The sequence below is a fragment of the Aphelocoma coerulescens genome, chromosome 4, assembly GCF_041296385.1.
Source record: "Aphelocoma coerulescens isolate FSJ_1873_10779 chromosome 4, UR_Acoe_1.0, whole genome shotgun sequence".
NCBI classification, from domain to species: Eukaryota; Metazoa; Chordata; class Aves; order Passeriformes; family Corvidae; genus Aphelocoma; species Aphelocoma coerulescens.
The window spans coordinates 71,493,820-71,515,719 of NC_091017.1; the positions used below are offsets into that span (position 1 = coordinate 71,493,820).

Genomic DNA, 21,900 nt, shown 5'->3' on the forward strand with positions numbered 1-21,900 from the left:
TACCTGTAACTCTGACTGTAAAGTTTCCCAGGACCTCGTTGGAATGCCTTGGCTTGCAACTGTACAGCCCCGAATCATCATATGACACATTGATTATCTTCAACAGTTTTTGTCCAATATGAGTTCTGTTGGTAGGTGCAATTCCAATACCATCTTTAAACCAGAAAACAGACACAGAAGAGCCTTGGGTGTTACAGGAAAGTTCAATGGTATCTCCATTTCCAAACACCAACTCTTCCAGAAAGGCGGTCTCGCTCCTCAAGTATTCTGCAAAGGGAGGAAGAAATGGAGATGAATAAGTAAGAGCAGGTGTCAGAGACAGAAAGGGTGCTTAAAAAAGAAACATATCTCATATTTGCTCTACTGATGCTTCCAGGTGCCCAGACTTTCCCCTTGCCTGCCACAGGCAGGTAGCTGTGCAAAGGCAGTCAGGTCTCTGGCTGATCTACAAGGATGGCTTCGACCCTGTAGCAACCAAAACATGGGCACCCCACCAGGTGCATCACAAAAAACAGCACAGGCCTCTAGAAATGTCATTGCAACACTCAGTGCTGTGGGTGAGGGGTGATCTGGCAGAAATAACTGTGAGCTGACAAGTTCACAGCTCAGTTTCTGGACCTCCTTTTGTTTATTCCTTTGAGTCTGTCCACAAACCCTACAGGACCCAGCAAGGACAGGATATAAGGAGCAGAACTGGGGATAAACCAAATTTTGTAAGTGACTCTGGGTGACCCAAAGGCAACGTCTGTGGGCCAAAGGAAACAGGTGGAAGGCTGGACAGAAGATGCAGGCTGGAATAGCTAAAATAAATGAAACCACCACTAGCTTCCTGCTGAAGTTATTCTCTGTGCAACAAAAGTGCAGAATCAAAGACATATTCATAGATTATGACTACACTGTGAAACCAATGCAAGTACAGCAGCTCCAAATACCTGAGGATGTAGCATTGGCTCCAGGCTGCTCTTTTGCCTTGAGGTGAAAGAGTTGGAGCAGGCTGTAAGAGAAAAATGTATTGCTTTTCTCTTCTTGTCATGCATGTTTTTATTCTTGTATAAATGCAAAGATTTTAAATCTAAAAATGTTGCTGTCAATAGCCTTGGCAGGGTAGAAAGAAAGGATTCTGGGAGCCTGAAAAGGTGGTATTTCATGGGAGGTACTGTCTCGCAGGAGGCAAAGCCCACACTCATTGGGATTACAAAGAACCTTTCCTCATACCCTGGTAGCAATTCCAACTCAAATATTTTATGGTTTGGCCAGAATGTTGTGGTGTTTGTGCAGTCAAAGGTTTAGGGTGTTGGGTTTTTCTCCCTTTTAATAAAAATTTTCCCTGAAAGCATATACTTTTAGTAAATCAAAAAAAAAAAAGACTGAGCTCCATCCAGCATTTCCTTGCTATCAGACCAGCACTCATTGCAACATTTGAGTGTTCACCCATGGTCTCTTCCCAACTGGGATATATCCTTGGGGAAAATCTGGTTCAGAAATATTCTAGTTTAACTATTCAAGTGTTTTTTCTTCCTTGTTCTAAACTATGAGGATTTTTTCACTGGCACCAACTTTGGCTTCAAATTTAAAAGCCCTGTGGACAGCTTTGCACTTGCAAGACTGACTACTGGTCTAACTCTGATGGAACCTCTTGCTAATTTAATCTACTGGAAAACAAGCCCTACACAACTGTACAACTCCTCCACACCAAACACAGCTCTACCAAAGCTGTTTGCCAAATGATCAACACTTGTATATTTTGGGTTTTGTATTATAAACCCAGTGAACAGGAACAAGCTCAGACTAAGCACAGGCCAAACTGTACCAGTTAACCATTTGAAAGAAAATACCTCTTTTTTGAAAACCATAATGAACCACAGTTAATGACTAAGCAACAAAGAATTTTTATAAAACGTATACAGGGAATGCTGGAAGGAAGAGGAAAGTAAGACTCAGCAGATGGACTGGGGTCTCAAGCTTCTTCTGTGGAATGAAGCAGCATCTCTTGTTTCTGACAACTTTATTTTGGCATCTCTATCCTCAGCCTCCCCAGTCGGTCTCCAGCAGATACTGTGATGCTGGAAAGTTTGGTTCTAGTGACTTTTTTCCTACTGACTGGGAATAATATTGGAAAGATGTAGTGGTGAATTAAAAGGAGAATGCTACTAATGGTCTTAATCTCACTTCTGTAAACTGTTTTTCAAACTTTTGTTTAAATGCTTATGGCTTAAAAAATAAACAGGACCCAAGCTGGAGACCTCCACAAAGTATTTAAATGGGCACTCAAATGCTTTTAAGCACTTTGCCCATCTGTGACCTTGGAGAACCAATTTTTGCTCTCATTCCTTATATAGCCTTCAAGTACACAGATAAATCTGAAAGCAGAGACAGTCTCATTTCCATGCTTAAAACAGCAGGAGTTTAAAGCAGAGAACCAAAGTTCCCATCTCTCACAGGGTGGCCAGCATCCAGCACCTCCTTCCTGCCTTCCAGCTGCAAGTGCCTGGTGTTTCCAACACCTTTTCAACTAGAGACACCAAGATAAGAAGGAGACGTGAAGTTGCCCCCTCTGATGCCAACTATCCAGCCATAATAAAATGGGAGGGGACACAGCCAGGACAGCTGAGCCCAGCTGACTCAAGGAATATTCCAGACCATATGACATCTGCAATAAAACTGGGGGAAGAAGGAGGAGTTGTCTGGAGTGATGGCATTTGTCTTCCACAGTCACTGTGTGATGGAGCCCAGCTGTCCTGGGGATGCCCTTGGGAAGTGGTGAAATAAAATTCCTTGCTCTGCTTTGCTTGTGCGTACAGCCTTTGCTTCTCTTATTAAAATGTCTTTATCTCAACCCATAAGTTTTCTCACTTTTACTCCTCTGATTCTCTCCTCCACCCTCCGAGATGGGGTGAGCAAGCTGCAGTGTGGGGCTGAGTTCCCAGCTGGGGTTAAACCATGACTGACACTCAGGTATAAATTACCAGGGAGTTAACTCATGTAGGGATTACAGGAGCCCACTCTGCTGCTTGCCAGCAGAGCAGGGATTAACGCATTTGCAGCTTTAACGGGTTGCTCCAGAGAAAGAAGCAATCTGGGTTGTGGGCTCCCAAGGTATGACTAAAATTCAACCAATTATTAGTTTAACCAAAGCACTAATGGCTTGAGAATCACCAAGAGACACGTGACAGAGATCAGCACTTGCAGCATCATCACTGTTAATAGCAAACATACTACAGAGAAAGAGACCATTTTTAAGCTGCTCAGAGCAGCAAAAAGGCAGCAACTGGCTGGGAAACACCTTCCCCAATGAGGAGCAGTTGGCCCAGCAACGCTGAAATGCTTTTGTATGTATTCACTTATAAGGATAAGATACTTCATCTCTGTAGCTGCTTGGCTCATCCCAGCAATAAATTCACTTTCTGTGTGGTTCACAGCTCCAAGTGCTTAAGTGTGTCAGTATTTCCATCAGCTGTCTGCTCCTCTTAGACATCAATGCTTGTTTCTGGCTGAGCCTGGAAATATTTTATTTTGGTTTTAATGCATGCAGCTCTCAAGTTATTTATTTTTCAGGCACGAAAGGACAAGGAAGAGGTGGAGGGTGGTGGGCTATCCCTGGAGGCTGGTGGGCTATTCCTGGGCTGTTTATGGCCCCCAAAAAAATCCAAGCCAACCTAGAGCCTGCCTGGTGCCCTCCTGGGTGTCAGGGACTATTTACAGATTCTGCTGGGAACTGCTCCTGGGCAGCAAAGGCCCACAGTGAGGGGTGAGGGAGCCCCAGGGTCCTATGTCACCTCACAGGGTGCTGGGTTCTGGCTCCAGGAAGTTTCTCTTCACCTGCGATTTTCCCCCTGGAATAACTTCCCACAACCCTACTTTTTCAAACATCGAAGTGTTCAGGAGTCCCCTGAGGAACTGCTCTGGTGGGGTGCACGCATCCCCCATCATCATCATCATCCTTTTCCTTCAGTGGGCATCCTGCAGCAGGGGAACACCCATGACACAACTCAAACCACACAAACCACACTGGCACTTCCCCCACAGAGCCTTTGAGTCACACGACTTTCAGTACCACCAGCAAGAGATTCCTCACTCCACCCTGAACCTTGGCAATCCCCAAGAGGCTTTCCAGGAGTGCTTCACAGCCTGGTGCTGGAATGGACTACAGCTCAATTCTAAGCAGATTGTATTTTCCCCTTTTCAAGCTGAACAAGCTGTATTTGGCATGTTAACAAGCACAGAGACAGCAGCGCTCCGCACATTTCTCTCTCTCCAGGTTAATCTGAAATTGTTTCTTGTTCTATGTATTTTATTGCACCAAATCCACCGTGACAGGATACATTATAGGATCACAGAGCAACAGCCATGCCAGAGCTTTCTCCTGTTGAGTTTGTTATCCCATTCCCAGGGGGATCATGGTCCCAGCCAGTGAGCTGGTGAGTAACTGCTGGAGGTGTATGGAAACCTCCAGCATTAGTGGGATGAACATATAGCCATGCTGGTAAAGAGCATGTACCCTATCTCCAGGCTCAGACCAGCACTGTGTCCCATGCATTTAGCCCTGGTTTATTCGAAATAAGTGTCCTGCCTGTGTTAACAGAGGCTCACAGTATTACTCACCCAGTGAATGATATTCAGGTGTTTTTCACAATACCTGTGGGGCTGTTCCTGGGATGGAGTCACTTCCTCAGCTCACCTTGGGACTTCTGCACTTCCCAGAGCTAACTTCCCAGCAGGGAAATAAAACACTTTTCTTGCCAAAAACTGTTCATTCATCTAAATCTAAAAAGTAGTCAGGAAATGTGACAAGTGGCCCCAGTGTCACCTCCCCGAAAGAACCCACATCCCCATTCCCTCTGCCTCCTCCCAGAGAGGCAGATGGGCCCCGGGGAAATACTGAAAACCACCAGACCAGCCCCAGGCCCTGCAGCACTGCAGCCCCTGTGAGAGGTGGGCATGATAAGATCGTGGGATCACCTGTTTCCCCAGGAACCTGCCTTCTCAGGGCAGATAAGATCGAGGGAGCAGTGCAGTCCTTGCATACCCGCACTGCTCTGCAGGGAGCTGATGAGGTATTTTTTATATATCTATATTTTTTTGGAAGTACTTTATGCAGGGCATGGCTTCCCCTCCTTTCTGCACAGATGTGACAGTGCCAGAGGTGGAACATCACTGTCTGGCTATGGCCCTGCCACCCCAAAAGGCACCTCCCCAGCCTGGCACAGCAAAATGCAATATATCAAATACATACATGATATTATATAAAGTGTTTTGTGTATATTATGTATTTTCTATTATATTTTCTTTATAAAATAAAAATTATTATATAAAATATTCTGTTTTCTCTTTCTGCCCCGCTCCTCTCCCCTTCTAAGGTCAAGACTCCTCCTGCACCACACTTCCCAGTGTCAGGCTGCAGTCATCCTGGGAAGAAGGGGCTTACTCTGGCAATCACAGCAGCACAGGATGCTTTGCTGAAGCAGTATTGTCTTCCAAAGCGTTGTTTTTCTGGGTTATCTCCCCTGCTCAGTGAGGCTCGCACCCAGAAATAAAATATTCCAAAAATAAAATATCTGTATCTGTAGAAGTCTAAACTGTGATATAAAAATATGTCTTTAGATAATCACATCTGGAAAGGGTTTGCCTCCATTATTTCACAGAATCAAAGAACCACAGAATGGTTTGCGTTGGAAGGGACCTTAAATATTATCTCATTCCAACACACCTGCCATGGGCAAGGACATCCTCCCCTAGACCAGGTCACCCAAAGGTACCACTTTATCTTTCCTATATTGAAAGTGTTTGCTTGGGAGGAGGCAGTTCTCCTGGAACAGCTTAAAACAGCTTTTCTAATAATAATAATGCGAAGTAGACTGTTTATACTGTATTACCACTGCAGTGCCCTATGCAATTGTTACCAGGCAACATTTCTTCCAAAGACATTAACAAGTAACTGCACTGTATTACCACCCCGTGGGGGTTTTCTCAGATCGGTTTTAGGAGAAAAGCAAACTTTTTTCCTACAGAATTAGCAGAACAATAACCAGGTTTAATTCTGTCATATGCAGCTTTCTTTATAAACAAGAGATTATGGAAAAGAATTTTAAAAACTCTACTGTTTAGTTTGGCTATCCCCAACAGTGACTTTGGAAGAGCTTCCAGAATGGAAAAAGCAGATGTTGCAAATCTGCCTTATCTACGGAGCAACTGTTGACTCTGTTGTGCAAATCCTAATTTACATCTGCATGAAAGGTTTCAGAGATTAAACGGCATTCAAGGAGGAATATTAGCTTTTCTCCCTCCCTCCAGCCCTCCTTTGAATGGATTTACTACTGGCAATTAGCTTTCTGTTCCATCGGCCAAGTAGAAAACAGGATTCATCAGGACTCTACAGTATCCTCCTTTTAATGGACTGTTTTCTTAGATCACCCAATTCAGGCACAGATAGTTTAAAGAAATAAACTATCACAAAGCTAAAATAGTTACAAAAACACTTTGGCCAGGAGGGTTTCCCTCTGACACTTGGAAGTCCTGAGGAGGAAAAAAACACCCACCAGGGAACAAATCAAAGGGGTCTCCTGGCTACACCTAAAATGATGGGAATGTAAACCCCTCCAAGAGGCACAAAGCTTTGGTTGCTGCTGAGAGCCCAGAACTGGTCCCAAGGACAGCCCTCAGCTGGGGCTCACTGGCTTAAAGCAACAGGCAGTGATGGGGAGTTTTCCTTAAAATCTGGCCAGATTGTACAATCAAACAGTTGGTTCCCCACTGAAAACAGGGAAGCAACCACCACTCATATGTATCTAGTTAGCTCAGAGTTCTGCATTAGATTTTTTTTTTACAGAAATAAAAGAACTGATATTGAAATGTCTCCACTTCATCAATGGTCCCCAAAAACAGGGAGCAGCATGGGCATGCTGAGGTCCCCAGGCTGTGAGAGCTCCTGGCTCCTGCTCAAGGATGCCCATGCAGATGGCTCCTGCTCTCCCAGGTGCCAGAGTCTTTGTGCTTTCCTCAAGGAGGGCAGCAATGAGCTGCATCAGTTCTCAGCAGCCCATGCTCACGGTGGGGATGACATCAGTCTCAGCCTGGCACATCCTTGGAGCTGCTTGCCCACAGGTCACACAGACAACCTCACTCAACCGCAGTGGCCAAACGTGGTCAACCCAGACCACTCCCTGCTCAAGGCAGAGAGATGGGACACTCATGGGGCTGATCTCTGGGGGAGCACAAGAGACTGTGTTGTCATCCTCTTGGTGTCTGCTTCTTGCTGCCTCTGAAGAACGTGGCCAACTTGGCCTCAGCTTTTGCTCAGCACAGCAGGGGCATCTCAGCTTGATGCTGACAGACAGATCCCACCACAAAGCGGCTGATGTTTTACATTCCTGCCCTGCATGCCTGAGGAAGTCCAAAAAACCCTCATCATTTCAGCAAGCAAGCAACTACCATCAGCCCTTTCAAAGCCCGTGGCAGCAGCTATGTAAACTGAGGCACAGAACGAGGCTTCCTAGCATCCCAGCAGATTGGGCAAAACTTGCCTCAGACTCCATTGGAGCAGAACTTGGTCCTGCTGAACTGTGGAGGCCCTGAGCAAACCCGTGCTCTTCAGCATCAGTGCATCACAGCATCCCTCCTACTTCGCTGGACCAGGTTACCTGGAGGGGTTTTGTAGGTGACATGCCCCAAGCAATTAGCAAAGTTTGCTACAAGGACACAGCTTACACAAATGACTGCTCCACAAAGTGTAGGAAAAGGAGAGCAGCTGTATCTTTGGAAATATTTTTAAACTTTCTTATAATTACTTAAAAGAATAAGCACATGCTGCTGAACGATTCTTTGGAGTTATTTTTTCCTGGGCTCTTTCTCTATACCTCCATTTCCTTCTGAAAAAGCCTCCAAAAATTCATTACTGCTGGAGTTTTGACCTCCAGAGTGGGCTTTCAGCTACTTGGTCAGTTCTATCAAAACTTCACCACCTCTCAAGTGCTCTTGCAGATGAATTTTTAAGAAATACAGAAGTTCACCAGGCCCAGAAGTTTAGGTTTACCTCAGAGGAACTTTTTAAGGAATGCAAATGCGCCTGTTCCCTTTACAATTCCCAAGCCAGCTTTGCCCTGGAAGCTAGTTGTGATGCTTTTCTGGTACTTGTGATGCTTTCTGAAGTGGGCTTTAAGATCACATGGCATCAGAAAAAAATTGCCATAAAGCCCCAAACTTTCCCCTTCGATTCACAGCTATGCAGCTCCCAAATCCCAGGTCCTCTGCATTTCCCTTGCACTTTTAATGTGCACTCCTCTAATCTTCATTTAATGCAGGCAGCTGGCTGCAAATATCCCCAAACAATGACTTTAATCCTAAGTATCCTGAAGCCCCCCTTTCCTTCCCGCACCAAAACTGAAGAAAAAAAAATAAAGAGAAGAGCCTCAAGACAGCAAGATGGAGAAATCCAAGCTATCCACTAGGCCAAAGAAGCAGAAAGACACAATGAGCTAAATTTTGCTGGGTTTGCTAATTAAAAACGGAAGCTACCCCACTTCGGAGCCAAGGCGGGGAGGTGGGGGGAGTTCTCGTGTTATTCAAAAAATCGGCTTCCAACTGGGACCATATTCACTCCACATTAATTGTCATTCCAACTACGAGTGTCCTAGTTTCAAAATGAAAACTACTCTCCAGTGTAGCTAGTGAAAACCAACACCAGTTTTGAGGCATTAAACAAAATTTATTGATTGCATTTTCCCACCCACTAAAACTTTAATAAGCATTAAACCTCAAACTCCTGGCCTGTTTCCTCCCTCTACTCTCTCTCTCCATAAAAAGGGTCAGGCTCCTCTATATGGAGATTAGGACTTAATGTTTGGTATTTGTTTATGAGCCTATCAATTGCCTTTATTTCAGGGGGGAGAAAAGCACATCTTAAAAAAAAACCCCTCTTGTACAGGGATTAAGAGAGGGCAAAGGTTTAGGGTAGTTTGGGTGGGTTTTTTCCAACTGATTGTGGGTTTTAGATATATGATGGATCATGTTCATGTGAATGAAAACAAGAAAATATTCCCCTTTTTGCAAGTTTCCCCTGAGTAACATAAAATGCTATTTTTCAAAGACCCCTATTTCTCAGTAATAAGATGCAGAACTTCAAGTCTTCTCTGATGGCCATTTTCAACTGTGTAAAAGGGAAAAATAATAATAATTTGGGGGGCCGTTCTGTCTGCATACTTAGTAAAGAAAACAAAGGTCAAACATTTGAAATGCAAAGGTTGGTGATTAAGCCCAGAAATCCATATCTATGCATCAAAATGAATAGCCAGATTTTGAGAGCGCTTAAGCGATTTAAATGCAGAGCCTGACCTGGCTCAGCATCTTTCAAAACCAAGCTTGTTATTTCAGAGTCTCAAGCGAGATTTAGGTGCCAGGTACCCCAGTCGGAGAAATTTAACAGTAATCTCCTTTCAGGAAGCCTGATCCACTTTAATGTCGCAAATGACAAACGAAGATTTTGTCATTTAAAAAATACCTCTAACTAATGGTGCAACACTTTGTCCTTGTGCTAAACTCAAGTCTTATCCTTCAGCATTATTAGAAAGAGTTGTGAGAGATGGCAAAGAAAAGTAATATCAAAAATTCTTTTATTTCTCCTCTTTAAAGAAGGCTGCTAAAGGGATTAGACAGCTTTGAGTTCACTGCTCTGTTAAATCAACCTTACAATATTTTTTCAGCTTGTTTGACTTGCTGTTTCTGTATACATTTGTGTTTTCACCTTTCTGCATTCAAATCCCACGCTTAGCATTTGTTCTGCGCTTCTCACAGGAAACTTAGTCAGTTCTTTATTTGTATTAAGTCTACGGGGTTATAGGAAACAGACTTGGAAAACAATCCCTAAATTAGCAGGACTTACCGGCTTCCATGCATACGCGCACACACACAGGGCAGCGCATACCATGCAACCTGAATGCAGGGGTTTATCATTTCCAGCAGCAGCACCAGGGCATCAGGTTCACCAGGAGGGACCTTTTAATGGTCTCCTGTAACCGTATCTATTACAGCGGGGTTTGGACTCCACTTAACAAATTAAGAGAGAGTTCAAGGAAGTCATGCGTGTCTCAGCTCCCACTGCCTTCTAGCAGTGCCTCCAAATAATCATCTTCTACAACCTGCACTACGTTAGGATCCAGAAATGCCAGAAGCAGGGTAGATAACTCTATGCAAAGATATTTTAGCACTGCTGTAAGGAAATGCAGACCCTCTGCAGAGGGCTATTTCCACCTTCCTACAAGAGGATGCGGCTGGTCCCACCTGCATGAACCAGAGATCTTTCATGGGCACTTTGGGATACCTTCCCCATTCTTCAGACTCTGATTTTCCCCGCTCTTCCTTTCCCTTCCCCACCAGAAACACTTATAAATTCTCTGTGCAAATCATCTAAGAATTAGATGGATGCCGTTGTGATGGCAAGGATGATCAGTGCAGCAGGCAAACCAAGGGAGGAGAAAAACAGCCACTTCTCTCTGGCAGGTGGAACACATAGATCATAAAAACTGAGCTCAGCAGCCACCAAAGGGCTGTATTTGTCTGAAAGTCATGCACCAAAGCTAAGCTCCTGCCATGCTCTCTTGGGTCAGATGAACCACCACCCTGCACTACTGGTGAAGACATGAAGTTGGACAACCTCCCTTGCTGTATAACCCATAAATGGAGCAAGAGCTGCATACAGCATTCTGCCCCCTCCACTCCCTGTCCAGGGGTGGGTGGCTAATCCAGGGTCATCTTTTCCTCTTGCCTGCCCTGAGTCACCCCTCCAACTCCTCCTTCTCATGACCAAAACAGCTGGGCTCAAGCATGGGGTGAAGTTACTCCTGCAAAGACTGCACATCTTGTCTGCACTTCATTTGCTATGCACTGGGGGGAGGGGACAGAGGGGGAGAAAACCTCACTTCAAACATTTACATGTATTTTGAAAGCACCTGAGGAGGTTTCAGGACCTTTTTTTGCCAGAACTAACACATTCCACCCACAAGACGATCTTGTTTGGAGAGCGCAGAGGACTCCTCACAAGAAGGGTTTGCATTGCACGGAGTCACCAGACCCAGGCAGGGACCCACCACTGAGACCACAGTGGTGGGTACAAACCTGCCCCTTTTTGTGCCTGCATTGAGGGGGACAGGGCAAAGGAGAACCCCTCTGCCACCTCTGTGCTTCCCTCCCCTTCATTAAGACTTTTGTGACGCAGAAGCCCACTACCTCCTCAAATCCCAAGATGCCAGCATGCCTACACTTAAAATAGAGCCAGAAATCTCATCCCTTCACTAAATAATTCACAGGTTGGAGCCCCAGTACAACGACATTGACACTTTCCAGGAGTTATTTTCCTTTTTGACTGGGCAGATTGCAAAGCATTTCTGTGGTAGGAGACTTTGTATTTGGGTTTCCTTTGCCTCCGAGTTCAAATGATGGCAAATACTAATTGAACCACTAGGCAAAAGAAAACGGAGTGTGACCCTTTTGTCAAAACTCTGGGGGCTCCCATTTGCTCCTCCAGCTCTCTGCCCTGACTGGAACAAGGACAAGAGAAGGTGCTGCTGTCAAGATGCCCCTCTCTGAGATACTCCAGGCTGAAGGAAAGTATCTGTAACACAGTATTCTGTATTTAAACTCCACAGTATTTACTGTATTTATATGATATCCCAGGTTGGCAGCTAGGGGTGCAGGAGAACGGTTTTACCCAGTATCTTCAAGGCTAATGCCCGTAGCCACTTACACTCTTCTTCCTCAGCTGGGTGAACCAGGAGCCTGGAAAGACTGAAACATATTTTTTATGCCTGATTACAGATTTTAAGTGCCTGACACCAGGCCCCCACTCATCACATTTTGACACTGATGACTTTGGGCTGAGCTGGAACAAACGCTTTGCGCTCGCTCATCACTCACTACATCCCCAGTGTTTAACTCAAAGAAGGTGGGTGATGGATTTGTAGCAACTTTGGGCAGGGATGCAGAGAGGACACCATCTGCTGTTTCTTACTTTGCCCCCACTCCCCACCCCACCTCTTCCTTTCTGTAATTAATCAATTCACAAATCAGGAGGCAAAGTTTCCTTGCAGCCTCCTCTTGCGATCGTCCCTGCGAGGCAAAGGCTGAGGACACTGCAGGGCAGCTGCAAGGTCCAAATGCTGCCTGTGGAGCATGGAGCAGCATTCAGGCCACTCAGTGGGAGCACTGGGTTCCCAGCCCTGCAGCTTGTCCCACCCAGGGGCCTCCCAGGGCCCAACCCACCACAAGCTGGAAGAAAGAGGCTTTCTGAATTTTCTTTGGAAAAAAAAATAATGCGTTCACAGAAAGTTGTGAATTCATGCATAACACACTGACTGTAAAAATGAAAAGTATTTTTAATTTTTCCCCCCAACTGCATTCAGCTCTTTTCTTACACAGTGAATACTGGAGGTTGGAACAAGGTGATATTTAAGGTCCCGTCCAACCCAAACCATTCATGATTCCATGGTCTAAATACCAGCTAATTTATGTACCTCCATTTACCAGATCCCCTCACTTCTGCATGAATCCCCAGCCTATTAACATAACTATTTAAACTGGACATGTTTTCTTAAACATTCTTCTTTCATAAACTGCCAAGTGACAGTTGTTTACTGTCAACAAGCCTGGGTACTCCAAGACAGGGAGAAATATGCCCTTGCAAAAGGCAGACATATCGGCTACCAAAGGAAGATTAAAATCTGGTGTTTTTCTCCCTCCTCAGAAATGCTTTATTCACGCAGATACTCATGATACTGATCAGGAGAGATGGTACTATGCCTAATTCCAATCATTCTTTTAATTAAAGACAGGCTCATGGAGGATTTATCTTCACTTGAACATGCGAATTGTCAGGGCACACTCAGAACTCCTTAACCTTCTCACCGCAATTGGTTTCTCCTCTTCACTTTTAGCTGCGACACCTCCGTCTCCCAAGGCACATCTTGGCTCATCTTACACAGATCCTGCTACCAGCTAGAAACAAAATGCTTTCCCGGGTGAATGTACAGAGAGAAGTTAAAAAAATTTTAAACAAAAATGAAATCACCAGTTCGATCAGGCCCTACAGTCTCCGCACAAGCTGCTGAAATATTTTGCTGGGAGGCAATTGTTTGTACTTGAGTCTCGCCCATGAAAGCAGGGTTATAAAAAAAAAAAAACCCAAAAAACCCTAAATCCTACAGGAAAACTTTTTCTTGTGCTCTGTCTGCCCAGGAAGTGCCAGGAAAGCTCCTCCACGGGCTCCTGTCCGGTGCAGCGTCCCAGGGCTCAGGCTCACCAGCAAACCCCGCGGGGATTACGAACACTTTGCCGGCGCATTGTGCCGCTTGCAGCTCGTGGCGCTGGGGCTGATGCCGGCGACACTGATACAATGGCAGCGAGGATGGGGCACGAGGGGACAGTGGCCAGCACGGCAGCTCAGCTCCATGCAGGACTCTCTGCAGAGGCACGGGGGAGGCGGGCGGAGGCTGTCACCGCCGCCTCTGGTGCTCGCGTCTGGGTTGTGATGCTGCCACGGGCTCCCATCAATGCCGGAGTTCCAAAAAGCAAGATGGGAAGGGAAGGTCTGTGTTACAGCCTGTTAGAGAGGAATGGGAGGTCACTGAACGCCAGTTCCAGGGATCCCCACCCTCAAACTGGGAGCCATTTTACTCACCAGAGTTTCCTCTGCTTGTTAAAATGTTTGGGTCATTAGAAAACTTCCCAAACAATCTTTGCTTATGCTAAATAGCTGCTCCCACCACAATCTGTGAAGGGCTTCAGCCTGCTCTCTTGGAAATCAATGGGGGCTTTTTTTTTGCCTAGGATTCAATAGGCACAAGATCAGGACCTCATTATTATTTTTAAAGGACTACAAGCAGCAGAGAATGGCAAAACCCCTAAAGAAAGCAATGACCCTCCGAACTGGGAGCCAAATTTGCTATGAAGGATCTTTACAAGCTCTGTCAAGCATCAAAATAAAATTAAAAATCCAATTCTTGGGATCTTTTCAGTTTTCTGACAGGGAAAGCAGAAGGTTGAGAAAGGCTGGCCTCATCATTTGGATCCAGAGACATCTCCCGTAGCTCCTTTTTACTCCAAAGAAAAGCCTTCACAGATGTGTATTTTACCTCCCCCAGGGGGAGTGAGCAAGAGGGGATGAGCTGTCAGTTCAGGGTGATGCCAGTTACCCTTCGGTACCCCGTGGAACAGAAACACCTCCAGGGCTTCACATGACCTCTGCCACACACCACAGCAAAACCCCCAGTAAATCCCCTCTGCAGAGCCACCAGCAACAACACAGGGGACCAGATGGCTCCTGGGACACGGTCCTGCTACAAGGACCATGCCTCCACCCCATTTTCACAGAGCCAGGTGCTGCCTGCCTCTTGGGAGAGGACCCTCAGAGATGCTCTTGTCCTCATCACCCTCCTTGGAGCTCCCTGACAGTCAAGTGCTCCCCTTCCTGCCTTTTACCTTACATCACTCCTCCCTCTCAGCATCAGTGAGAACCCACCAACGCACCACATCACCACCACAAGGTTTGGCCCCTAAGCAATACCCAGCTATTTTGCTGTCTTCCCTACACCCAGCTCATCCCATGTCAACTCCAAAATGCTTAAAATCCATTACTTCTGGATACTAGTTCAATCTTTATAACCCAGCACTGGTCTCTAAAACTTTTCTGATTTAACCACATCAGCTGCAATAATTTAGTGAGATTCCTTGTGAACAGCGCAAGGTAGGTCACTGCAATCAAGGCACAACTACAAAACACTTCACTTTCCAGAGCAAAAGTTTTAAATGAAGATAAACTCGCAAACACTTTCATCAATTATGAAACAGCAGCAGTTGGGAAGCCACCTCTGGAGGTTTCTGGCTTGCCATGGTGCACTATCATTGCCCGTTACTGTCTTTCCCTAAAAGCCTCATACTCAGTTAAGGCACTTCCTGATAGCTTGGCTCCTTGGGTGAAAAGGAAATGAGGGGGAAAAAAACCAAACCAACACGCTGCCATGTGTCAGCGTGACACTGGCAGGTAGTTTAGTAGCTCAGAGTACAGCCCCTGGGTGTCCTGGTATGAACACCAGTGCTGAGGTCCTGGGGCTGTGATGTTCCCAGGCCAAGAGCCTTCGGCAGCCTGTGGAGCTGTGCCTGCTCCCAGAGAGCGATCCTGGGCTGCGTCCTTTCCTCACCCGAAAACTTGGAACCCTTCTCACTTGAGTCATTAATTCTTTTAACCCCTCACAACCTGCAGAAATGGCACAGCCCCAAAATCTCACAGATGCTAAACGTGTAAGCACATGGCAATTGTTTTGCATACAGTTCTGCATGATAAAGATATCTACTTCCAAGTTTTAATATAACCTTTTTATTTAAACAACTCGTTATCTTGCCTTGCTCTCTGGATTTCAGACAGCAAAGCCAGCACACCAGAACTACCTCCACCTCTGCAATCAATACTGCCCCTTTTTTAGATGAATACATCTGAAACTGAAGCAGTTACTGGATAAATGTTTTCTTACTTAACTGTGCTGCTATTCTTCAAAAATAGCTTTGCTACATTGAGTAACCTGACTGTCACTGCACAAAAAAAAAAATAAAATTGATTTAACTACCTCCTGGTTAGTTCCTATGCACCTGAATGCAACACGCCTGATAGCCTATCAGAATAATAGGGCAGGTTTACATCTGATTACCTTTCACATTTGAACTACTAAGTTTACTAAAGGTTTTACTCAGCCCATATCTCACAGTTCTTGTTTGCTTTTGATACTACAGAAACTTCCTGGTCATTCAAGCCAAGGAGCAGATACTTTAGGGGTAAGCACACCAGGAATATAGCATTCACTGCAGGAATAAAAGCCCTTCTTCACACATATAGAGCTTTAAATCATATCTATGGCACTTGGCAACCCAAGCTGTGAGTGTATGAGAAAGGGGACACTGGGGAAGTCAGCTTTACTTCACAGAAAAAGTATTTTTTTAACAAGATCACCAGATAAACAGCCAAAAGAGGGGAAACCACTAAACTGATAAGCTATGTAGGAGGTCAAGGAAAAAAATTCAGGGTGTAACAAGGTATTTTAAGGTGCTTTCGGCATTGTATGCACCTTCAGACATGGTTTTAGCCTGGCATTTCCATAGAGGTGCTTTCAGATTTACTCCTCCTGCAGTCTGGGCTGCCTGCTGCCACATACCATGAGTGGCTGTGCTGAACCAGAGTCCCATTTGCTGAAAAAAACCCCAATGGAAGGCAAACTTCTACCAGTCTCTGGCATACAGTCTGGTACATGTAGAATCAAGTTTATCACTGATCACTGTTAAAAGAGATGAAATGGCAAACCCTGAAACAGCTACATCAAACCACTCTATTGAATGGCTTGGAGTCAGCAGGCAATTTCAAGGTTGGAGTGTTTTTTAAGGGTCAGAAAAAAAGGAAGAAACAAGTATTCAGTCAGACAAACTCCCAGGACATATGAAAAGTTATGAACATGCAGCACATGAGAGAGAAGACAGAAATCTATTCTAACAGGGAAACAGAATAAAAATAACCAGATTCGTTGTTTATCTGTACATCAGGTTCAGCCAAGCTGGGAAAAACTGGGAAGGGAATTTCAACTCTATTTTCAGTAGAAATATCTGAATTTGTTATATTCCTGATGGGTCTACCTTATATATAGTAAAAATTGCCAAAATCTAAACTATGACAACACAGCCACTTGTCCATGAAGCCTGATGGCTCATACTCAGGCTCCTGCACTGTATCCCACACACTTCAATGACCAGCCAGAAAAAGCCACCAGCAGGCCATGCCCTAAACTTAGCTAAAATTAAGGTTCAGCAAATGCCTTCAGCCACAGCACTGTATGCCAATGATAGATGCAGTCAGAAACACCTTGATCCAACACTTTTATAAACTGAAAATTTTATTAATTGCTCAGAAACCAGGCTGATTCCCTGTCTTTTAGGATCTCTAAGTGAAGAGCAGATGTACAGAGTAAGTATTCAGAACGGACAGCTTTGTAAGCATGTAGGTGGATGTCAAAGTTTGCTGTTATTGACAATATTTTAAAAGAAAAAAATTTTGGTTTTCAGCCTGATAGAAGGGGGAGGTTGGAACCCTCCTTCAGCTTTATGAAAAATTTCAGCTTTGTCCAGGCAGCAGACTGTGTCCCACTGGATGGAAATGGTCCGGATACAGTGGGAATGCCATAATCAAGAGTTCTTTAGTGTTCACCTAATTTCAAAACCCATGTTCAGTCAGGCTTCAGGAGAGGCACACTCTCCCAAACACCACTGAGGATTTTTTTAGAGGGAGTTGTAAAAGTTAACGTGCCAGTCAGAGTGGCTTACTTTAATTGCATGATTTAATTAGCAGATCAACACGTTGCTACACAATTTTCAGATTTACTTTCATCACATTCCCTACTCAGCAGTTGCTAATAAAGTCTTAATTAAAAGAAAAAATCCTCAGATTTAATTGGAGTGACCCTTGTCAGTATGCATAGAAGACTTCATGTTATACAGCCACTATTGAATACATTGAGTCCATCTCTGCCCTGACACAGACTTTCTAGTTCACTATTTGGTAGGTAAGAGACAGATTTTTTTTTTTCAAGAAGCCATATTTCATCATCATTTACTTGTGTCCTCTTATTTTACTGCATATAGTAAAATATGCTAGTCTCAACATTAAAGACTTAATTAGCTCTTTAGCTGCTGCTGTTCATGAGAACAAATGGATCAATTTTTAATGTCAGAACTATCAATCGTGGCTGCCCACTGTATCTAAAACGTTTCTGGTGTAGCAAGACCATCAATATATGAGAGACTCTTTGCAGAGGGTTTGAACGCATAAACCCCAAGGCCAGCTCCAGGAACAGCCAGTGCCATTTGGCACTCGCTTCAATACCCCTATAACTTCAGGATGAACTTTGAAACGCTCAGATACACAAAGCAGAGTGACACAGATCTGCGTAGCCTACACCTTGGACCCCTCGCTGAGCTCATGCTGAAAGGCTACAGGAGCCCAGTTTCCATCAGCTGCACAAAAAACACCTCAGCCGGCACATCACCACTTCTTTCCAAGCAAAAAAGTCACAGGAATTAGTACATGCCTCCCATTAAACTTAGGCAAAACCCCAAAACGGTGCTTGTTCTGTTCTTCTGGCTAAAAAACTGCCTGTGCAGTATTAACTCTGGGTGACAATTTCATTCCTTGCACAAGGAAACTTTGGTTTTCTTGCTCCTGACAGACTGGGAGAGCTCTCCCCTCCCCTTCCTGCACAAACCTGATCAAACATTAGCAGCTCTCTATACAACTCTTTCAATGCACTCAGACAGCCTCAGTAGCTAACTAGTGCAACACGAATCCTAAAGAGCCCAGAAATTGCCTTTTTCACATATACCATATGCAAACACACACACAAGCCAGCTACAGGAGACAGGACGGTTATCTGAAGTTTTTAAAAGTGAAATGCTGATGTTTCAGTCGGGCTGCTCTCTTAAGAAAACAGCCAGCGTTACTTGACATTCACAAATCGTACGAAGTAATATCTTTATCTGAATACTAATGCAAATTGGACGGGCTTTTTTATATTGATGTCTATTCTGTGGCTGCTGAATAGAGTGACCGCATGCTCAAGGCTGCAAAGGAGTTCACTGACCTCCCTAATCATCTCTGTCATAGCCCCTGAATGACATACACATTCAATCCTGCCTCGCCTCTCTACTTTCATTCATAAAAAAAAAAAAAAAAAAAAAAGAGGGAGGGGGGAAATTTGACATTGTTCTTCCTGCAGCAGCCCCGAGAACTGGAGAGAAGAGAAACTCAGCCCAGATGAGGCCCCTGGTGTTTTTAGTTTAGCTTCTATTCAGCAACAGCCCCGCCATCTGCCTCCTTCCTGCCAACAGCCGAACACCTCCCTGCGGAGATGTTAAAACCTGCACCCCCTCCACCTCCGCTAATAGCCAGTATTCATATTAGCAAACATACACATACCTCGAGAATGCCTCCCTTCAATGTGTGTTTTATGTAGCTGAGTATAGGCACAAAGCAGTAGCTGTTATAGCCTTCACAGCCCCGTGTGGAGAATTAGATCACTGGGGAAAAATCCTTCCAAGCCCCTTTATGGAAAATAAGGCCTTAGACTGTAAATGCAAAGCCCAGCGAACAACAACCCTCAGTAATGAGCCAATACCCCATGGCCCATTTGACTAGGAGAAAGAATTTGCTTTTTACCATTCAATTCAAAAAGACTGAAAAAGTAAAATGTGTTTTTACTTGGCTCTGAAGGTTTATATTCTTTACAGTTTCTTTTACACAACCTTTTCCCCCCCAGGTCGGACAGGCAGCGGGTGTCCTCACGGCCACAGAGCCGCTGGCTTTGGCACAGAGCTGGGGAAGCAGCACCGGCTTCATGCTTCCCCACGCACGTGGATGATGGTGGGACGGCCACTGGCACTGAAAAGCTCTCTCCCCCCTCACAGTCCCCGTCCCCAAGAGCTTTCAACAGCTCACAGTGATGGGGAAACTCCTGGAGACATCACTAGGGGTTGGGGTTGACGGGAATCCTCCTGGTTCAGGGAGGAATCCCACTTCCAGGGAGGGCAGTGGGGGTTGACAGTGACACCTTTGCTTTGGAGAAAGCTGACCGAGAGGTAAGAGAGCCTGTCCTGAGGATTTCCACGGAACTCCCTGGAAATCCCAACCCATCTCTCACTTCACAGTCATCACTGGAGGGACGTTTCCCTCCGTGTGACCTCTGAGTAAGCCACTTGCTACGATTCCAACAGCGTCCCAAAGCTTTAACTTGCAAAAGTACCTTAGAGCACAGGAAGGGTTTAGCAGCACTTCAACACATCATCAACCCCAGCTATGGGCTGAAGGTGAGGGTGGAAGCCCAGGGACCATTGAGGCAGCCACCGGGGTTGTTCCTCACCCTCATGAGGTCAACTGCCTGAAGTGACAGCACCAATATGTACTTCAGGCTAAGCCAGAGAGAACTGGGGACACTTCGCTTCTGTCACTCTCACCCCTGTGGCCAGCACAGGCTGCCCTGCCTTCCGCACACCGACCTCATCTGCTCTGACCAAGTCCCTGCGATGTTGCCCCATAAATCAATTCTTTTGGCTGTGAAAAATGAGCTAAACGAGTTACACTAAGAATCTGGTGTTTTATTAGGACTTTCTTGAAAACAAACCCAACCCCTGGTGTGATTTATAGCTTTAACCAAAAGGGATATGAAAGTAATGCCCCCACCCCCCAACCTCCACGAAGTCCATTTATTCCCCTGTCACTTTTTTGGCAAACAGGCTTCAAACCCTTTCCTGAACAATGGAAACTTTCTGCCGGGTACATGCAAACCCGAGGACGGGGGGCTGCGAGGGGGCTCCCTTCCATTAAAAAGCTTTGAAAAATAAACAGGGACTCAGGTAGCAGCTGAGGCGGATCACAAAGACACGATGTTTCAAACCCGCCGTATATTACTTGGAAAGAAGAAGAAAGAAAGCAAAGCCCAGCTTTTGTCCGACGTGTTAACTTTTTTTCACTTGCAACTGCAGTGCTGCCACTCCAGGGGAGATCGTCACCGGCTCTCCCGAAACGCAGTTCCCTTCTAAGCACAGCCGCTTATTCAGCTGCAACCCAGCGTGTGCCTACCCGGAGCTGTCGCAACTCAACTTTTGCTCCCAAGATGCGGATATAAGCGACCTTTCTTTACTTTTTCCCGAACGCACGCAGTCAGAGCATTTCCGATGTGCGCCGAAGATGCGCCGCTACACGCGCACGGAAGCATCTTTCCTTCCCAACTGCTGTTACCCACAGGGTGCTCCATGCACTGCCGTGCTGGGAGAGAGCGCCTAGCAGACAGGGATCCTCTTAAAAGCACTTTGTCCCTCCTGGGCGCCTCCGAGACTACCCCAAGCCACGGCGAGGTGGAACCGCCGCGGCCCCGCGTTCTTAACTCCCGCTCCACAGCCGCCTCTGGCGGTCTCCATCCATCCGCTCGCTCAGGGACGGGGACTCGCACCGCAGAACCCGGCCGGGCCGGAGCCGTCCCCGCAGAGCACGTGTGTGCGCGGTCGCGCAGCCCTTACCTGCCGGCTGCCCGCCGCTCCTCGCCGCCGCCGCTGCCTTGCCGCCGCCTCGCCGCGCCGCCGGCATCCCGCCGACGGCCGCCGCCAGGCACAGGCACCAGACGGAGCCCCAGGCCGCCCGCATGCCTCCGGAGCGGCGCCGGGGCAGCGCGGCCGCCGCCGCACCGCCCGCCTCAGACATCCCCCGGCCGCCGCATGCTGCCGCCGCTCACCGCTCCGCTCCGCCGCCGCGCTGCCGAGAGAGGGAGAGAGGCGCTCAGCGCGGGGAGGAGGACGAGAAAACCCCCCGCCCCTGGTGCCCACACGGAGGGGGAACAGGAAAAATAATAGTAAAAAGGCGGAAAAAAGTGGTGGGAGCAGTAAAAAAGTGCAGGGGGCCGCGCGAAGCCGTGCGCCAAGCGGCGGCGGGGCGCCTACCTGCGCAAGCCCCGCGGCCGGCCGCGCACCGCGCATCGAGGGAGGGAGGGAGGGAGCGAGCGCCCGCAGGAGCCGCCGCTGCCGCCCGCCCGCCGCCGCGGCGCTCCTGCGTCTGCTCGGCGCTCAGCGGGCGCGGAGTGGGGCGGCCGCGATGTCCCCGCCCGCCGGGCCGGACCGCCCGCCCCGCCCCGCCCCGCCGCCGCCACCGCCGCGGGGGGCCGCGCCCGCCCCGCGCCGCTCCGCGCCCGGCCCCGGGGCTGCGCGGGGGGGCGGCTGGTGCCGCGCGGGGCTGCGCCCGCCAAGCCCTCGGGGTGGAGCGGCACCCGCTTCCCACAGACGTGAGATTAAAGTTGGCGCGGTGCTCCCATGGTGGATCCTGAGCGGCACCGTGCGCCG

General features: G+C 46.9%; 1 protein-coding gene across 4 annotated transcripts in view; it reads right to left on the bottom strand.

Moving 5' to 3' along the window:
* FGFR3 (fibroblast growth factor receptor 3) overlaps positions 1-21,601 on the bottom strand; it is a 55,475-nt gene extending 33,874 nt beyond the window's left edge. For all 4 annotated transcript variants that reach the window (XM_069014633.1, XM_069014632.1, XM_069014631.1 and 1 more), the window contains exons 1-3: positions 21,505-21,601; positions 21,088-21,319; positions 4-267 (exon numbers count right to left, since the gene is read on the bottom strand). In XM_069014633.1, coding sequence (XP_068870734.1) covers positions 4-267; positions 21,088-21,268 — 445 coding nt within the window. In that variant the 5' untranslated portion in view covers positions 21,269-21,319; positions 21,505-21,601. The remainder of the gene's footprint in view (positions 1-3; positions 268-21,087; positions 21,320-21,504) is intronic.
* Between the last annotated feature and the right edge of the window lie 299 nt (positions 21,602-21,900).